This window comes from Microcaecilia unicolor, chromosome 6 (assembly GCF_901765095.1).
Source record: "Microcaecilia unicolor chromosome 6, aMicUni1.1, whole genome shotgun sequence".
Taxonomy (NCBI): Eukaryota; Metazoa; Chordata; class Amphibia; order Gymnophiona; family Siphonopidae; genus Microcaecilia; species Microcaecilia unicolor.
In genome coordinates, this window is record NC_044036.1 from 163507310 (window position 1) to 163528594 (window position 21285).

Below are 21285 nucleotides of genomic sequence, written 5' to 3' on the forward strand. Positions count from 1 at the left end.
CTGTTGTGAATGGGTGTGTCAGGGGACAGAGAGTGGGTGTTCCTGCGCTAATCCGTTAGTGTATCTACATTACCGTGCACTAACTGATTAACGCAGGATTAGCGCATGAGCCCTTACTGCCTACAAAATAAGTGTCGGTAAGTGCACATGCACTGATATTTTTTACTGGTCACGCGCTAATGGCCATTAATACAAGAAAGATAAATTGTCCATTTTACTGCTGCGGTAAAAATGGCTTTAGTGCGTGGGAAAAATCCACGTAAGGGCGCTAAGGTCACATTTTACCACACCTTAGTAAAAGGACCTCCCTATCTCCCATTCCTCAGGTACCCACATAGACTCAGTAGTACCACAAAATAAGTATTATTATCACACTTCATAACCTGCAGGCTCTTCTACAGGAGGAGTAGCCTAGTGGTTAGTGCAGTGGACTTCGATCCTGGGGAACTGAGTTCAATTTCCAATGCAGCTCCTTGTGACTCTGGGCAAGTCACTTAACCCTCCATTGCTCCTGGTACAAAAATAAGTACCTGGATATATGTAAACCCACTTTGAATGTAGTTGCAAAAAACTCAGAAAGGCAGTATATCAAGTCCCATTAACAAGATTCCATGCACAATTTCAAAGAGTAGCAACATTCCAAGTAGAACCCCAAAGAATAGCAAGATTCCAGAATCCCAGCCTATTTGAGATTCTACATGGAATGTTGCTAGTGGTGGAGTAGCCTAGTGGTTAGTGCAGTGGACTTTGATCCTGGGGAACTGAGTTGATTCCCACTGCAGTTCCTTGTGACTCTGGGCAAGTCACTTAATCCTCCATTGCCCCTGGTACAAAATAAGTACCTGAATATATGTAAACCACTTTGAAAGTAGTTGCAAAAACCTCAGAAAGGCGGTATATCAAGTCCCAATTCCCCTACATTTTATGCTGCTATGAAGCAAAACATTTTTATTTTACTGGGTATTTGCTCTAACAGGATTTGTATAACATTTCCTAATTATTCCAGCACTTATTCAAATAAGCTGCACCATTAATAGACATCAGTTATACGTGTAAATCAATAGGAATAATTCCATGGCTGAACCTTCATCACTCAGAACTAATCGAAAGGTTGCCAGCCCTCCTCATTGTTCAGTAAGGACATAAACATCTGTTGAGATAGCTTTTGGTTTGCATATCCCACTGTGAGAGCTGTGATATCAGATAAAAATGCAATTTGTTTTGCCTCTCTTTCTTATCTTGCAGGTTCAGGGGGAATGACTGTGAATTGCCAGCTTAAGCAATTTTGCTGTAATGAAAAGTGAGAGACCTCCTGGAGGGGGGGTGGGGAGTAATTTATACTCCACATTTTTAAAAAAAGGAAGAAATGCAAATAAAATACCCATGTAATTTTTTAACATTATTCTCCTCATTTTTCTATTTTTTAAATAAACATTCCTGTAATGGTAATACAAAAATCTAAAATACATACAAGAAGCAAAATTGCCACTTTGACTTGAGCGCTTCGGTATCTGGGTTTCTAGAGAGAAACTCCGGGCAAGGTTTAGAGCATATCTGTTTGATAGTTGCTTAGTATAAATACATAATTATATGGAGTGTTTGTGTTCTGTAAAACCATCAGTACCTTTACTTGTAATCTCTGTGTCAGTTTTTGGAGTGGAGGTATGTACGTGCTTTATTTTTTCCTTAGGCTGTTTTTAAAGAGCATCATAAGAGGCATGGGCCTGCTTTTTCTGTGGGTAGTTTTTTTTTTTTTTCAATTAAAACATAGGGATGTGCGTGGGCCAAAAACTTTGTTTATTTGACCCCTCCCCCCTTCATGATGTGCAGGCATTGTTAGGTTTGTTCCCTCAATGTGTAATTAAACTCTGGAATTCATTCCCAGAGAATGTGGTAAAAGCAATTAGCTTAGTAGGGTTTAAAAAAGGTATGGATAGTTTCCTAAAAGAAAAGTCCATAAGTCATTATTAAGATGGACTTGGGAAAATCCACTACTTATTTCTAGGACAAGCAGCATAAAATCTGTTGTACTCTTTTGGAATCTTGGCAGGTACTTTGGATTGGCCACTGTTGGAAACAGGATACTGGGCTTGATGGACCTTTGGTCTGTCCCAGCCAGTATTGCAACGCATATGTTCTTTAAAATTCATAGGTGAATGCATGTAAAACCAATTTTATTTATTTATTTATTTAGCACACTAAGGGGGCCCTTTTACTAAAGGGTGTTGAACGCTAATGCACGACTAACACATGAAAAACAGGCTACTGCAAGACACGTTAAAGCGTTTTGTGGTATTGTGCCTGTTAGCCCATGCTAAGTGTGTGTTAACTCTTTTAAATGTACTTTTTAGAGGGGACCTGTCATGGACGGACAATGAGCATGGAAGCGTTAACCAGCTAGCGTGTTCACTGTCAGACTTGTGAGTTCTTGTACCAAGTAGAGCGCTGCTGAGCCCGGTACTCGGACCAGGTTCTGCTTGGTGGCTGGACAACCCCGGGTTTCACCTGTGCTGACTGCCGTTCTCTAGAGGTTGAGCCCCTAGGTGTGGGCGGCCTGCAGGACTTATGGGATGGAGCTGGAAACGGGGTGGTGAACTTATTAGCCAGACAGGCAGCAGGTCAAGAAAGGAATCCAGGTACAGGCGGAAGTCAGTAGGCAGGCGGTAGGCAAGAGAGTAATCCAGGCACAGGCGAAAGTCAGTAGGCAGGCGGCAGGCAGAAGAGTAATCCAGGTACAGGCAAAGTCAGCAACAAGGGATAAGAAGCAGACTACAGAGTTAGTAACACCTACCAAAGTAGAAGCCGAAGCACAGAGGCAAAGGAAAGTTCAGTAGAAATAGTGCTGGCCAGCAGAGACAGGAAGCTGCCATAGGACAGGAGATAACAAGGAGACAGACAGAGGCCAATGAGAGAGAGGCACAAGGGAATCCAAGATAGCCGATAGGCTGGGGATCAACAGAGGGAGGAGACCAGTAGCTCGAATGTCAGGGTTGGCCAATCCTCAGCAAAGCAGAGGGCGGACCGCAGGGTGAAGCGCTGGGAAGATGGACGGCAGCGCCGAGGACATGGGCGGATCAAAATTCATTTAACTGGCCAGAAACAGCTCCTGGCTGGTTAATAGTGGCATTTTCGATATGATGTTTAAATGGCAAAATAAACATTTAATTGGAAAACATCTAAAAACTTAAGTCCATAAGAGAAGGAAAAAAACTAAACATTTTCTGATATTTGAAAATACACGAAAAAAATGTTTTGAAACAAGATGCACCCGAAAATGTCATAGACGTTCAGAGATAAACGTTTCCACCAGTCGAAAATACACTACGTAAAATGTGCAATGGCGGTACTAGTCGCTGCCAGACCACCCTCTCATGATTCCTTGCCATGTCATCTCATTGGTGCTACACCTCAGACATGTCCCGCAGGTAACAGCAATTGCCCCCATTGTCCCTATCCCTGCCTTCTGAGAGCCAGCTGCACCACTATCGGGCTTATTTTCGAAAGAGAAGGGCACCCATCTTTCGATACAAATCGGGAGATGGGCGTCCTTCTCCCAGGGTTGCCTGATTTTGGGTGTCTTCAACTGCTTTCCGTCGCAGGAACAGCCAAAGTTCATGGGGGCGTGTCTGAAGCATAGCGAAGGCGGGACTGGGGCGTGCCTAACACATGGGCGTCCTCAACCGATAATGGAAAAAAGAAGGGCGTCCCTGACGAGCACTTGGCCGACTTTACTTGGTCCATTTTTTCTTGCGACCAAGCCTTAAAAAGGTGCCTGAACTGACCAGATGACCACTGGAGGGAATCGGGGATGACCTCCCCTTACTCCCCCAGTGGTCACTAACCCCCTCCCACCCTAAAAAAAAAACTTTAAAAATATTTTTTGCCAGCCTCTATGCCAGCCTCAAATGTCATACCCAGCTCCCTGACAGCAGTATGCAGGTCCCTGGAGCAGTTTTAGTAGGTGCGGTGCGCTTCAGGTAGGCGGACCCAGGCCCACCCCCCACCACCACCTATTACACTTGTGGTGGTAAATGTGAACCCTTCAAAACCCACTGTACCCACATGTAGGTGCCCCCTTCACCCATAAGGGCTATGGTAGTGTTGTACAGTTGTGGATAGTGGTTCTTTTGGGGGGGGGGGGGGTTGGGGGGCTCAGCACCCAAGGTAAGGGAGCTATGCACCTGGTAGCAATTTCTGAAGTCCACTGCTGTGCCCCCTAGGGTGCCCGGTTGGTGTCCTGGTATGTCAGGGGGACCAGTGCACTACGAATGCTGGCTCCTCCCATGACCAAATGGCTTGGATTTGGTCGTTTCTGAGATGGGCGCCCTTGGTTTCCATTATCGCCGAAAATCGGGGATGACCATCTCTAAGGTCGACCTACATTTCTTGATTTGGGCGTCCCCGACTGTATTATCGAAACGAAAGATGGACGCCCATCTTGTCTCGATAATACGGGTTTCCCCACCCCTTCGTGGGGATGTCCTGGGAGGACGTCCTCAGGAAAACTTGGGCGCCCCTTTCGATAATGCCCCTCCACGTGAGCCATGTAGGATGTGTTGATCTCGATTTCAAACTCTTTACAAACACCCTCCAACTGCTGAACAGCCTGCGCAGAAACAGCCTGCTCTGGGTCATGGTTCCAAGGAAAAGCCTGCCCAGAACCAGCCTACCCCTATGGGAGAAAGTAGAAATGGACCCTGGGCTCTAGGAGGTGCCACTTCCCCCACAGTCTCTGGAGGCCAAGGAGAGGGAAGACTCCTGGAGGGACATGCCTCCACTGGAGGGGGAAGAAGGGGCGCAGAAGTAGCCCCCCTGGCAGTTATACTGGAAGGCACAGCAGCTGAGGGCTCCCTTTTGAGACGGCTGCCTTCAGTGAACTGCAGTGAACTTTTGATAAAAGGCTAACAAATTATACCTGATTAAGGGACGCCTTTCCTTACAAGTTTTTAAAGACCAGTCAGTGGGTGTCTTGAAACAGCTCCAGCGATACATGAACCATGTCAGGACCCGTTTCCAATCTTTAAGTTAAGTGAAAGTGTGTCTGATTTAGACAAAAAATTGGTTTATACAAAAAATACACGGCACTTGGAGGCAATTTTTTACACTAACAAAATAATGCTATGATTATATGCTTGGACAATTTTGAAGCTCCTTGAATCTGTATTTGTCCTCTGAAAACATATGAAGGAGTATGTATTGTTTGAATGGATTGAATGAAAAATCTTAGCAATACTGAAAAACGTTTTTTGTATTTTGTGTTTGGATGGAAATTACCTTGCAATGGAATTTATCTACCCTTCTCATCTAAGTTTTTGAGTTAAAATTCCCCCATTTGTTTTGGTGGTTTTTTCCTTGAAAAGGTTGCCATGTCGGCTGGAGGGGCCCACCCACCTACGCACAGAGACTTGCAGCAGGAGTTAGTGGCCCAACTATAAAAACGCGAACTTCTAGCGCAGATATGGCAGAGCTGAGGAATGCTCCATGAGGAGTGGTGGCAGCCTCTATGAGGCCAATGGACCATTGCCAAGGTGTATATAGCTTTGAGTGTTGAATTGTTAGAAACACGTTTACAGGTTTTGGCATACAAAGGTCTGTGTCTCCACTCTGCAAAAAATGTGTCAATTTCCTGATATGCAAGGCTGAGAGGAGCTGGCCAAAGGTCTGTTGTATAATGGTGCGAGTGCTCTTGTTATACTCTTCCACCTCATTTTGGGGGTGGACTGTGGGAGTCATGAGCCAGATTTACTGGGAGTAGCCTCTGTCGCCTGTACGGGGAAGCAGAATCACAGACAAGGGTATGTATTGGCTGGTGTGGTGACCTCTTGGAGGTGGGGTAATGGTGAGTTCTGGAGGCATCTAGAGGGGAGGGAGTGTGTTGAAGGTTAGGAGTGGGGAGGGGTATGGGGTTTGGGAATCCCTGGACTGCTTTTTTTTTTTTTTTTTTACATTTGTACCCCGTGCTTTCCCACTCATGGCAGGCTCAATGCGGCTTACATGGGGCAATGGAGGGTTAAGTGACTTGCCAAGAGTCACAAGGAGCTGCCGGTGCCTGAAGTGGGAATACCTAGGATCCAACCACTGGTGATCTCCCTTTGGTCCCTGTGGTAGATTCCTGAATGCTGGAGGATGTAGGCATCATGGCAAGGAGCTTGGGTAGCAGGCACACACATCCACAGCGTGCATGTTCATGGAGTGAAATGATTTTATATTCCTGTAGGTCTTCTCATGTGCCAAGGCAAATAAAATTTTAAAAGTCAATCAGTAAGGAAAGGTACTTGAATAGGCTTATTTATTTAACCATTGGGTTATGTTGCCTATACATCCCCCCTCGCCACCCCCCCCTGTTAAAATAAAACCCGTTATACTGCAGGAAGTACATTGTCAATGTTGTATGGAGTTACCAAGCAGATTGTTCTTTTTGAGAGAGGAGAAGAGGATTAAAGTGTTGTGTTTTTTCTTTTTCAATTACTGAATGCTGTGTCTTCTGTGCTCTGTGAACTGTTTGCATCCCATTCTGTTTCTCTTCTGTTTGGAATGAATCTTTGGAGCAAAAGGCTTTATAACCCTGTTCCTTGCCAGTCTTTGGTGCTGTTTAGGCTGTTGTTAAGAGAGGAGAGTGATAGATCGTGATTGGAGTGAGAACGAGAAAGGAAAGAGGGGGCAGGCATGGGAGAGAGGAGAAGAGGGTGAGTGGCGTACAGGATAAGAAAGGACGGTCCTTGGAGTTATCTGGTTAGGTTGGTATTCAGTCTGCTAATTGGATCTGGAGAAAAGGGCAGTGTTCTTATACTAAGCTGCAGTAAAAAAAAAAAAAAAAAGGGTTTAGCGCATCCTAATGCAGGGCTTTCCTGTGTGCTAAGCCCACTTTTACCGCAGCAGAAAAATAGGGTGTTTTCTGTTGTTTGATTTGCAGGTCAAGCACTAGTATCATTAGCATGCAACAACTGCAAAAAATTAACGCAGGAGCACTTACTGCCTCCTATTTAGGAGGTGCCAGGGGCTCCCTCTTTAACCCCTGTTAATCAGTTAGCACGCGCTAATGTGAGTGCACTAGCTGGTCAATTTTTCCATGCTCATTCCCTGCCCCCTCCCAAAAAATAATTTAACAAAATAAACCGTGCATGGTTAGTGTGCACAAATCAGGAAATTGCCGTAGGACACTTTAGCACATCTTACGGTAAGACTTTTTTGGTATACTAAGACCGCGTTAGGGTATAGTGCACATCAGTAAAAGGGGCACCTTTATCAGGTTAACTACCTGAATAGCAGACTCAGTATGGCTGCTACCCAGACAGCACCGGCAGTCACTGCTGAATCCGTATATTTAGCACTGGCTACTTTCTTGCACTGGTAAAGAATATCTGGATTTATTTAAGCTGCATCAGCTGGTGTTTAAAAAACAAAACACTGACCACCTCAGCTCCCAGCTAAATATTGTCCTGAATATTTGCTGTTTATTTATTTATCACATTTATACCCCACATTTACCCACATGTTTGCAGGCTCAATGTGGCTTACAATAGACCGAAAAGGCTATCGCCAGTCCAGTAGTTATACAAATACAATAGATAGATAGAAAGAACAGGGTATAAAGGGAAAAAGGGTAAAGATAAGAGAGTCCAAAATAGTCCATTTATATGCTGTTTTGAAGGACTTTGGGTTTTATGTTGGAGCCTCGGGGTAGGCCTTCTGGAATAGGCTGGTCTTGAGTAATTTCCTAAAGTTGAGATGGTTTTGAGTAGTTTTGACAGTTTTTGGCAGTGCATTACATAATTGGATTACCTCTCCCCTCTCAGGTCTGCTGTGGTTGGATTTAAAGGTGCTGCTCTGGCATCAAGAGAGTGGGCATTCTGCCACTTTCTTTTAGGAGAGCCGCTGATCTCAGTGCTTGTAAATCCATTGAACTGAAATTATTCTATTCATAAAGTGGACTCTGAAATGCTTTTCTTTTTGTACATCAGTATTGCACGGCAAACTTATATCACAAATATTTTACAGGTCAAGTCCAAAAATAATAATTTTTTGTAACTTAAAATTCTATGGGGGCCTGCGTTTACGTGTGCTTTTCATGTATTAATGCAGAAATATGTGCCACTTATGCATGCACTTGCCCTACACACTATATTGTAAGCTCACATGTAAGTGACATATCTTGCAATTGAGAAGGGGATATACCTGAGGGAGGAGCATGGGTGGATGTGTCGAGCATCAACTTAAGCATCTTATAGATTTGTTATAAGGTGAGCGCTTTGAGTTTAGGCACACCCACTTACACCTGCCATTGACCTGCCGTAAGCAAGCATGCTTTCTTTTTGTTACATCATTGTGGGATTTGTGCTAGTATTCTATAACGGCACCAATTTACAGAATTACATTTTTGTAAACAAAAAAAATGTTTATTGAATACATAAAAAATGCAAAAACATCAATTTTAACAACTGTAAATTTCAATTATACAATGCTCGGAAGACACAACCAACAATATTTGATAAGACAACCCCCTTCCCCTACCAACCACCCTCCAACTCCTCCCAAACCCTTCTCCCATAACCCAAACATTCTTCTCCCTCTGAGTACCCTGTGGCTCTTCGGAGCACCCAGAGCATACCTCTAGCTTTTCCCCTCCCCCCCCCCTCCCAAGGAGTCTCACACAGCTTGAACCAGTTGTCCGAGATTAGTCCATTCATCAGCCGTAGAATCATAGCGCCCCAAGCAGTCAGAATTGCATTTTATATGCTCTTCTGTTACCTAATGTGCTGCTTGTACTTTCCATGACCCTGGGCAGCCCTGAAAGCCACACTGAGAAGGCATATAATCCTAGTCATTAATGTCCTGCTTTAAAGAGCATCCATGGTCTGAGGCATGGCTTCTTGGACTGTCCAGCCAGAAAACTGTACAAGCAACACCTGTGAGGTCCCATGAATGGTGTATAGGTCTTTGGATAAGTTCAGCGCACACCAGGGAACCAGGCCCTCTTTTGTAATCAAACAAGCCCAGTGTCACTTATCACTTCTGCATTAAGTAGTTTACTTTTCCTCCAGTGGTGAAGTTAAGATTCAGCAGTAAGGGCTTATGAGGGAGTCTATAGGACGTGGTCACTTCTTCCTTTAATGACACTCCCTCACAGAGTCAGAAGTTCCATGTTAAAAAACATAGTCCCACCCATGGGGGAAGTGACATGAGAGGGGTGGAGCCAGGAGGGCATGGTCCAGGAAGTGTAAAAGGTCAGGGCATAGCTAGGTTAAGGAGACCCAGAGGGAAGCAGCGAAGGACCAGTATGCGTCTACCCCATTTCTGTGAACTGCAACCGCTACAGCTACGTTGACCAAGTATAACTTGGGACCTTGACGAACTGTATTCTTGACCTAGACAGAGGCAGGCTGATGAGTATTGTTGATTAAAAGACCGTAGTGCATGCTGTGGCCTGCAGGAGCAGGACCACAGGAGGACTTCGTTGCATAGGACTAGTTTATGTTATTTTCTCCCTTGCCTGTGATGTTAACAGGATCCCTCATACCTGGCACTTTTAATAAAGTATTGTTTTCTGTTCCCCTGAATCCACTATGTGGCTACATTTTGTCCTGGCTCTGGGCATGCCCTCATTCACATTACCACTGGGCCCTTTTACTAAGCTGTTTTGATGAAAGTTGAATCAAGAAAGTGTTCTACAAATAAGCAGCTCACAAATCATGTGTTATATTTTGCAAAATTATGTAGCATCATTAATGTTTGGATAATCTGTTTGCCTCTTCTTTCTTTTTGTTGTTCGTACATTACAACAATGTAATTGGGAAACATTTGGTTAATGCTGTGGAAAGTCAGGTTAATAGATTATAAGTAAAAAGCTAACTTGGGGCTTATTTTGAAATGCATCAACAATTTGCTGTTGGCAAGCATGAATAGTATAGCAATGCGGTTTTAACAACTGCTCTTGTTCAATATATTTCTAGTGAAAAAGAAACGAAATTGGCATAAACATGATACGGGGCAAACAACTGATGTCAAGCCTGTGCAAAATGGAAGCCAGGTCTTCATAAAAGAACTCCGAAGTCGAACCTTCCCAAGGTAAGGCCACCTTTCGACACAGTTGCATCAACTAATACAGTGTTGTCATATATATTGTATCAGGACTCGCCAAAAAGTTCCGTTATCCCAATCTTTTGAATAGAAATAAGCAGGAGAATATGCGATAGTTGCTGCTATTAGATAGACAGGTTGGCCAGCACAGTCCATCCAAATGTTTGATCATGGACTGGTCCAATCAATAGTGTGATGTATGTGAAGTGCTTTCGGTAGCTGTAGTTAGTGGAACACCAGTTTGTTCGTAATAGAATTGAAAGCAATGGACTAGATTCTATATAAAAAGTTAACGCTGAAATAAAATTCATCTAAGCGTATTCTGTGACATATGCCTTAATTTAGGCATACTTTTTAGAATAAGCCTAAATTTCTGCACCAGTCCATACAACTAAATTTAGTCATGGGCAGTTATGCCAAGTAAAACTTCGTATAAATCACGACACCTAAATTAGGCATGGTCCGGGTGCATTCTATAACAATCCGCATAGATTGTAGAAATGCCCATGACCCACCCATTTCACATCCACTTTTCAACTATTTGAATTAGAATTTATGCGCAGCATGTTATAAAATATGCTTAGTTCTGTACATAATTCTAATTAATGGCAATTAGAATCAATAATTAATTTCCAATTATCAGCACTGATTGGCTTTTTAACTAATTAAGTTGCATGCTACTGTAATGCCAACTCTATTGGATTAAAGGAAAACAACTGATCGATGTAGCAGGGAGATTTGTTTTTGGTAACATATGGTGAGCGTAGATGTGAGAGAATATATGTGGTTGTTACTTTAGTTTTATATTTTCAGTGAATAGTTCTTATGTTTTTTATATCCTGCTTCAGAACTAGGGATGGGTGACTAGTATTATAAATATATTGTATTTAGGGCTCTTTTTACAAAGCCACAGTAATGATTCCCAGCACGGCAAATGCGACAAAGCCCATTCAATTCCTATGATGACTTTAAAGTGGCCAAACAAGTAGAAAGGACAATGATCAAAGCCAGAAGGATGCTTGGGTGCATAAGGAGAGGGGTGACTAGCAGGAAAAAAGAGGTGATAGTGCCCTTGTATAAGTCTCTGGTGAGGCCCCATTTAGAATACTGTGTGCAGTTCTGGAGACCGCACCTACAGAAGAATATAAATAGGATGGAGTCAGTCCAGAGGGCAGCTACAAAACTGGTAAGCGGTCTCAGTCATAAAATATATAGGGACAGGCTTTAGGGACAGGCTTAGGAACCTCAACATGTATACGCTGAAAGAGAGGTGGGAGAGAGGGGGTATGATAAAGATGTTTAAATTCCTCAGTGGCGTTATAATGTACAGGAGATGAGCCTTTTTCAAATGAAGGAAAACTCTGGAATGAGGGGGCATATGATGAATTTAAGAGGAAATAGGCTTAGGAGGAATCTAAGAAAATACTCTTTTATGGAAAGGGTGGTGGAGGTTGTGGAGATGAGGACTGTGTCAAAATTTAAGAAATCATGGGACAGGCATGTTGGATCCCTTAGGAAAGGAAGAGTTAGTGGTTACTGAGGATGGGCAGACTGGATGGGCCTTAACTGCCATCATGTTTTTATGTTTCTAACTTGACAGGCTAAAGTTTTCGTTTATTCTGTTTCTTGATATGCTGCCGTTCTTTCGGGCAATCAGAGTGGTTTACAATAGTAATCGTTAGAAACAAGAGAGGAACTACAATCCTCAAAATAGATAAACAAAGCAAAAGTAAGTTCTAGGGGAAGGTTAGGAAATTGAATCATCTACCTATTGCAAATGCTGCATCTGTCACCGCGGAGAGACCTGCTTTTCTTGGAAACACACAAGAAAAAATGTACGTCAACATAGATTTAAATCTGGGACATGAGAGTTCACTACAGAGCTCTAGTGGGAGGGAATTCCAGAGAAAGGAAGAAATTCAAAAGAAAACCTTTTGCCATGTAGAAGTGAATTGAGGCAAAAAACAGAGGGAATAGAAAGTCAATGTTGGCCGGCAGGATGGAGAGATCTACAGAGAATGTAGGGTGAGATAATAGATTCAAGGTAAAGTGACAGTCCTGTGTGCAAGGCCTTATGTGTTAGGGTGAGAATCTTAATTCTAAACGGTACTGGTAGCAAATGGCGCTGATGATCATAAGAACCTAGCCACATTGGGTTACACCAATGGTCCATCCAGTCCAGTATCCTGTTTCCAACAGTGGCCAGTCCAGATCACAAGTACTTGGCATAAACCCAAACAATAACAGCATTCCATGCCACCAATCCCAGGGCAAGCAGTGGTTTCCCCATATCTATTTCAATGAGTGAAAAAATATTTCCACCTATTTGTTTTAAAAGTATTTCCATGTAACTTCATTGAGTATCCCCTAGTCTTTGTACCATTTGAAAGAGTAAAAAATCAATTTACTTCTACTCATTCTACACCAATCAGGATTTTGTAGACCTCAGTCATATCTCTCCTCAGCCTTCTCTTTTCCAAGCTGAAGAGCCCTAACCTCTTTACATTTTGCTCATATGAGAGGAGTTCCATCCCCTTTATCGTTTTGATCACTCTTCTGTGAACCTTTTCTAATTCCGTTGTATCTTTTTTTTTTTTTGAGATACGGCAACCAGAATTGCACACAATACTGAAGGTGTGATTGCACCATGGAGCAATACAGAGGCATTATAGTATTCTTGGTCTTGTCTGCCATCCCTTTCCTAATAATTCCTAGCATCCTGTTTACGTTTTTGGCTGCCATCTCACACTGGGCAGAAGATTTCAATGTATTGACTACAGTGCACCTAGATCATTTTCTTGGGTGCTGACTCCTAAGGTGAATCCTAGCATCAGGTGGCTATGATTCGGATTATTCTTCCCAATGTGCATCACTTTGCATTTGTCCACATTAAATTTCATCTGTCATTTGGATGCCCGGTCTTCCAATTTTCTAAGGTCTCCCTTCAAATTTTCACAGTCTGCTTGTACTTTAACAACTTTGAATAGCTTTGTGTCATCTGAAAATTTAATCACCTCACTTGTTGTTCCAATTTCCAGATCATTTATAAATATGTTAAATAGCACCGGTCTCAGTACAGATCCCTGCGGCACTCCACTATTCACCCTCCTCCATTGAGAAAAATGGCCATTTAACCCTACCCTCTGTTTTCTGTCCAATAACTAATTCCTAATCCACAACAGAACATTACCTCCTATACCATGACTATTTAATTTTCTCAGGAGTCTCTCATGAGGAACTTTGTCAAAAGCTTTCTGAAAATCTAGAGAAATAAAACAAAATAAAACATGGAAAAGAAAATAAGATACCTTTTTTTATTGGACATAACTTAATACATTTCTTGATTAGCTTTTGAAGGTTGCCCTTCTTCGTCAGATCGGAAATAAGCAAATGTTGGTAGTTGACAGTATATATAAGTGAAACATCAAAGCATTCCAGTGACAGTCTAATAGGATGAGGGTGGATGAGGGACAGGGAGATATGCATGGAGATAGGAGGGTGACAAAGCAGTACAATTTTATGGTTTATAATGGGCTAGAAAACCCAAATCTTTGTCATCTACCAACATTTGCTTATTTCCGATCTGACGAAGAAGGGCAACCTTCAAAAGCTAATCAAGAAATGTATTATGTCCAATAAAAAAAGGTATCATTTTCTTTTCCATGTTTTATTTTGTTTTATTTCTATTGATTAATTGATTACCTTTAAAAGTGGGCTAACATGGCTACCACACCTCTACTGAAAATCTAGATAAACCACATCAACCAGCTCACCTTTGTCAACATGTTTATTCACGGCTTCAAAGAAATGAAGCAAATTGGTGAAGGAAGACTTGGCCTAATGCTGACTCTGGCCTAATAAACCATGTTTATCTATAATTTTATTCTTTATAATAGTTTCCACTATTATGAAGGGGAGTCACTCAGTCTTATTGACTGGCTCTAGCTAACAGCTTTTGGAGGCTGGCGGTAATTCCAGCATAAGCAGCAAAGTCACATTAGTGAGGAGTAAGGATTTAATATCTGTCCATACCTGGATGGGAACAATTTTTTGATAAGGCTCGACCCAGTTCTAGTGCCACACCCTCCCTACCCCCATACCACATTCCCTGCTTGTGCCCTATTTGTGAAAGTGCTCCCTCTCCTGCTCTCTGTAAGTGCTGTTGGGGTTATGGAAGGGAGTGTATAATTTCATTTTGGATGCTGCCTTAGACCAAGTCCATTTTAGGTGGTATTCAAAATAAGTCCAAGCCAGACATGATCCCTATTCCCTCTTCCACAATACCAGAGTTTGAGTGGGGAACACAGAGTGTTTTAGCAGACATGCCCTAGCTGAAAAGTGTGGTGAACAGTAGCTGAAGCACTCATAGTGCACATCCGTGGCCCAATCCCTCCCCTTCCTTAAGCAAGAACTTTTATTTGATAAGAAAACCTGAGCAGAAGGCAGGACTGCTGCAGAGTCTCCCAGTGTGCTCCACCTTACAGTCTTGGCAAACCATGATTTCTGCCACTACTGGCTAGGGGGAGCGCGGAAGACTCAGGAAAGCAGATACTGTCAACCCTGTCCATCTGGCAGCACCCACCCAATTTGAATCTCTCACATTAAAAAAAAAATTGCTTAGTGGAAAATATTTCACAAGAAATTAAGTGTTCTGTTCCATCTACTGTAAAGACGGTGAAAATGTATGTTCCTTTTCCAGTATTCTGTTTCATTTCCAGTATTCTGTTCCTGAAAACGCAGGCTTATGCTCTGCTAAGCTGGTGCCTAAGACATATCTGCATGCTGGTACAGTAAATGTTCATTTTATTATGTGCATTATACACCTTCTTACGCATTTTATTGCAGCAGAGTGCAGCCATTAATCAGAATAATTATACTCTGAACAGTATTCACTTCAAGGTGTTGTTGTGAAAGTGAATGTAAAATGATGATTGCATTGCAATAACTGACCAATTGAAAAATCTTATCGGGTAAACGAACAAGAAATAAGTTTTAGGATTTGTACTATGCAGGGTACAGGAGGCAGCTAGAGACTATTTTAGGGGTCCTTTTACAAAGGCACACTAGCATTTTTAGTGCACGCTAATGATCAGTGCTTATCCCATGTCCCATCCCCCTTCTGCCTCTTCTACCTCTCCTCCAATGTTCACCTACCCTTGCTCATACCTCTTCTACTCCCTTCACTCTTGCCCATCTCTACTTCCTTAATTCTTTTATTATTCTGATATACTTAACTTATATTTTGTTTCTTCAACAATACTCTGTAATCCCTGTTACTTTGTAAGCCGCATTGAACCTGCTCTGAGTGGGAAAGCGCGGGGTACAAATGTAATAATAAATAAATAAATGCTAGAGACTCCCATAGAAATATATGGGCATCTCTAACATTTAGCACGTGCTTATTTTTAGTGTGCACTAAAAACGCTGGGGTGCCTTTGTAAAAAGGACTCCTTATTGTCTAAAACGCTCTATACTTTCAGGAGAGCAGTCAAATGTCATTTTATTACACAGTACTTAACAGGTACAGGTTAGAGACTAAATGTCTGGAGAAATAAGAAAGTGATTTGAAATTATATTATAATCGGAGGTGTTTCTCTTGTGTTCCTTAAATCTGTGATCCGCCTTAACCCAACTGGTAAAGTGGAATAGAAATGCTTCTATGGAGTGGAGGAGTAGCCTGGTGATTAGTGCAGCGGACTCTGATCCTGGGCAACTGGGTTCGATTCCCACTGCAGCTCTTTGTGATTCTGGGCAAGTCACTTAACCTTCCATTGTCCTAGGTACAAATAAGTACCTGTATATAATATGTAAACCGCTTTGAATTTAGTTGGAAAAACCATGGAAAGGCAGTATATAAGTCCCATTCCCTTTCCCATTCCCTCTATTGGATTAGATTAGATTATATCGATCAGTGGGGCCAGTGCAAACAATTTATTTAAGGTCTGTTGTTAAACCAAATTTCCTCAAACCTTCTGTCCCAATGGATACAGACTAGTAAAGGATCCCCTGATAGCAGGCTTAAATATTATTATCATTAGGCAGGTGCAGTAAATTGAAAGGCAAAAACCTGGCCAGGAACTGTTCTTAATTATGATAAAATTCCCCCTTACTGGCCTCTCCAATACTGTACAATTATATACAAAAGAAGGAAGAGAAAAACAATGAGTCAAATAGTCCATAAGAACAAAGTGAAATTGATATATATATTAAAAAAAAAGAATCAAAACGTTTCAAAGGATTCACCACTCCTGGTCTCCTCTGAGCTCACTTCTTTCACACTTCTTTGCAGACTGGAGAGTTGTTTAAAACCATAACTCCTCAGCAATGTGCCTGTGAGTCTCCTTCCAGTCAGTAACCCCTCTACAGACCTTGCTCCATTCAGTTCAGTGTGAAGCATCTTCAACTGAAGTCTATGGGGGGGAAAAACTACGTGAGAAACTTACAGAGCCAGAGAAAGTCAATAGTCAGTCGTTACTCCTAGACTCACTGCTTGTGTTTTTACTTCCAGCAATGATCTTTAATACATAATAAAAGACCTCATACTGTATGAATTCCTGCTTTACCCATAACACACCTGTTTTTGTTGGATTCAACTTCAGTTTATTCTCAACCATCCACTCTACTGGACATCATCATCGACAATGAAGCGATTGATCTTACTACGTTTCTTAGTAATCTCTGCCAAGATTCTCAAGTACAAATTAAAAAGACCAGGAGATAACAAGTCCTGTGTGGAACACTCCATTGAACCGGAGCTATCCTAGAGAAATCTTCATTACATGCCATTACTTGTGTCCTATCAGTAAAAAAAAAAAAGAAGAAAATCCAATTTCAACTCCTCCAGTTCCCAAATCACTTAACCTACCAAGAAGAACCCCATGTCTCTCACCTAGCAACTTCATTTTCTTTCTAAAATTGTATATCTGGTTCAGAACTACTTCTTCAATAGTCTTTGACAAAAAAATCAGGTTAGACAGTGGTCTGTAATCTAGTTTGTTTAGTAAGGGTCTAACATAGTAACATAGTAGATGACTGCAGAAAAAGACCTGCGCGGTCCATCCAGTCTGCCCAACAAGATAACTCATATTTGCTACTTTTTGTGTATACCCTACTTTGATTTGTACCTGTGCTCTTCAGGGCACAGACCGTATAAGTCTGCCCAGCACTATCCTCGCCTCCCAACCACCAGCCCTGTCTCCCAACCACCGGCTCTGGCACAGACCGTACAAGTCTGCCCAGCACTATCCCCTAATAGTCTTCTTTAATCGATTGAATACCACACTTTTCTTTAGTCGAGACACACACTATAGAATGCATCCCTTTAATACAGATGTTGCCCCCCTGCTTTCACCATCCATGAAAACAGCATGGATCAAAAAGTGAAGTGGTTGAATTCAAGGAAGATAGAATAAGCCAACTTATTGGAACCTGGAATTGGATTGTTTTCTCTATTCACCCTCTCTAACTCCCTTCTTTCTTCCTCAAATATACTACCACTCTTTCTTCTTCCTCATGCTTCTTTTCGTGCATTCCCAAAATATCAACTTGATCCCTAACCTTCTGACCTTTTTGTACAAAAGAATTCATAAATGTTGAATAATTTAGTACCTCTGTATCTAAAGACTGGCAAAAGAATGATTATTGTAAACCCTGGACATATTTTTAGGTGATCTCAGAAGGTTAGTTTGAAACTAAGCCAGTTTACTCAGGAAAATCACATTTTACCCATGTAAATCATAATTTACACTTGTAAATGGCTTTGAAAATTGCCTTCTTAAGGTGCTCTTACCAGGTATGCAGTATTCAGGGACAGTATTAAGCAGCCTCACAGTCAATCATGTTTTTCATATACGAGTAGATGATAACCTTGGAAACATTTTATTATAAATTTATGATTACATTAGAAATTCTTTGTGTCTGTATGAAGTGAAATTTAACATAAGATATGATAAAAGATGAGTAGAATAGCATCAATTCTTTCATTGTGAAAATGCACGTTTTTGTAAAGAGTTTAACAATATGGCTGAACTGCCATTTCCCACACAAACTTCCCAGCTGCTTCACTGAATATCTCTATTCAGGCAAGCTTGGGACAAGTACATAAGATCTGTAAGGGAGAGGATGGCAAGGATAGGCAGACGGGATGGGCCATATGGTCTTTATCTGCCTACATTTTTCTCTGTTTCTACTATTCTCATGATCCTGTTTTCTTTCACAGCATAATAGAATGATTACCTCTGGTAAGCACATCGTATCAAAAAATACACTAACCCTTTCATCACTAGACAGTTGTTTGATGATCCCATGGCATCCATAAAACCAATACTGTCTACTGGCTCTGTCACTTAGCCTCTTCTTTTATTCAGCTTGTTTTATAAATTATAGAACAGGGCTCTGAGATTAGATTTTCTCATCCATGGTGAAGCCAGACTGCATCTTGTTGTTAGTTCCAATTTCATTCCTTTTTCCCCTTTGAAATCTTTCCTAACAAGGTAGCAAACATTAATCATATTATGGGTGGAGCAGTGGCCTAGTGGTTAGGGTGATGGACTTTGGTCCTGAGGAACTGAGTTCAATTCCCACTTCAGGCACAGGCAGCTCCTTGTGACTCTGGGCAAGTCACTTAACCCTCCATTGCCCCATGTAAGCCGCATTGAGCCTGCCATGAGTGGGAAAGTGTGGGGTACAAATGTAACAAAAATAAAAAAATAAATAAATCTTGAGGAAGAGTTATGAAGACTGAGGTTATTGATAAGTTGGTGGAATCAGTCTTAAATGGATTGAGAGGCCTAAAGGACAAGAGTCAATGGGCCTTGATTTTTCTCAGATTTTCCTAACTTTCTGTTCACAAGAGAAAACAACGTTTGAAGGTTACTCTACAGAAATTTAGTGTTAAGTAGCATGGATATCTCTTTCCTAATGGTGCTATGTGTTCTATGGCAGTGTGGGGGAAAATAAAGGTAATTATGTATATGGAGTGCCTGGGATATGTAGAAGTTCAGAGCTTGCACTAAACTATTTACAAAGGGTAGCAAGGAGTTTAACTCACTGTTACAAATAGTATAAAGTCTCATCATCTTACATCATTTCAGAATCCACTGTACACCTTTGTTCAGTGCAAAGCAAATCCGTTTTGGAAAGAAACATTCAGCATTTCTAAAGAGAGCTTTACAGAGAAGAACTAAGGGGCCCTTTTACTAAGCCGTGTAGGCGCATATGCGTTTTCTATGCCCGCCAATTTTGAACTATCATGGGCTTGTGACCCTTACAGCAGCGAGACAGTTGGCCTGGCATCAGCTCTGGCCAGGGATGTGTCCGTCTGAACGGCTGCTGTCCCTGCACGTTGCCTGTATGGTGTGTACAGCGGGGGTTGCAGATTACACAGATAAGTGACTGGACATGCCTGCCTAAACAAAAATAATGCCTGTATGAAATGTTATAACAAAAAAGTATATTGAAAAATTTCAACAAAAAAAATAGACGTGAACGTGGAGTGTTAGCATAATGCAAAAGAAAATATTAGGTGGATGGGGGTTTTGTCTATGATTATACCTTAAACATAAAGGACATTATGCAGATATTGAGTCCTGGTGGCTTTGAGACTTTCCTCTTACACCATATGGTTGTGTGAGATTTTACCACTCGTTAAACTTTGGGTTAAAGTTCATCTTTAGTGTCTTTGGCACAGATCTCGGTCTTTTTAAGCTTTGCTTAATTTTAAAAGCACTGCTTCTCATTACAGGCAATCTGTAATTTTGGCTAGGAAAAACTGCTTTTCTGCCCTTCTTAATATTACATTATATTACAAATGAAGACATATTCTGTAGTCACCTATCCAGTTCAATTCAGATAACAAAATTATATCGAATCCTTGGCCAATACCAGAATAAGCAGATATTAAACATATCAGCAAACACAGATCATAAGAAAATCAACCTACTTTGAACTTAAAATTATTAAAGTTATTACTCTATTTACCATTAACTTTCTCTTTGCTTCTTGTACAATTTCTTATTCATAATAGATTTTCTAAATGTTAAATACAGTGGTGGAAATAAGTATTTGATCCCTTGCTGATTTTGTAAGTTTGCCCACTGACAAAGACATGAGCAGCCCATAATTGAAGGGTAGGTTATTGGTAACAGTGAGAGATAGCACATCACAAATTAAATCCGGAAAATCACATTGTGGAAAGTATATGAATTTATTTGCATTCTGCAGAGGGAAATAAGTTTTTAATCCCTCTGGCAAACAAGACCTAATACTTGGTGGCAAAACCCTTGTTGGCAAGCACAGCGGTCAGACGTCTTCTGTAGTTGATGATGAGGTTTGCACACATGTCAGGAGGAATTTTGGTCCACTCCTCTTTGCAGATCATCTCTAAATCATTAAGAGTTCTGGGCTGTCGCTTGGCAACTCGCAGCTTCATCTCCCTCCATAAGTTTTCAATGGGATTAAGGTCTGGTGACTGGCTAGGCCACTCCATGACCCTAATGTGCTTCTTCCTGAGCCACTCCTTTGTTGCCTTGGCTGTATGTTTTGGGTCATTGTCGTGCTGGAAGACCCAGCCACGACCCATTTTTAAGGCCCTGGCGGAGGGAAGGAGGTTGTCACTCAGAATTGTACGGTACATGGCCCCATCCATTCTCCCATTGATGCGGTGAAGTAGTCCTGTGCCCTTAGCAGAGAAACACCCCCAAAACATAACATTTCCACCTCCATGCTTGACAGTGGGGACGGTGTTCTTTGGGTCATAGGCAGCATTTCTCTTCCTCCAAACACGGCGAGTTGAGTTCATGCCAAAGAGCTCAATTTTTGTCTCATCTGACCACAGCACCTTCTCCCAATCACTCTCGGCATCATCCAGGTGTTCACTGGCAAACTTCAGACGGGCCGTCACATGTGCCTTCCGGAGCAGGGGGACCTTGCGGGCACTGCAGGATTGCAATCCGTTATGTCGTAATGTGTTACCAATGGTTTTCGTGGTGACAGTGGTCCCAGCTGCCTTGAGATCATTGACAAGTTCCCCCCTTGTAGTTGTAGGCTGATTTCTAACCTTCCTCATGATCAAGGATACCCCACGAGGTGAGATTTTGCGTGGAGCCCCAGATCTTTGTCGATTGACAGTCATTTTGTACTTCTTCCATTTTCTTACTATGGCACCAACAGTTGTCTCCTTCTCGCCCAGCGTCTTACTGATGGTTTTGT

The 21285-nt window shown here is 41.8% G+C and overlaps 1 protein-coding gene across 1 annotated transcript in view; it reads left to right on the forward strand.

The window, feature by feature from the left end:
- The window catches only part of PHF2 (PHD finger protein 2), a 289360-nt gene that overhangs the window by 104896 nt on the left and 163179 nt on the right, over nucleotides 1-21285 (forward strand). The window contains exon 3 of the mRNA XM_030206771.1: nucleotides 9951-10065. Coding sequence (XP_030062631.1) covers nucleotides 9951-10065 — 115 coding nt within the window. The remainder of the gene's footprint in view (nucleotides 1-9950; nucleotides 10066-21285) is intronic.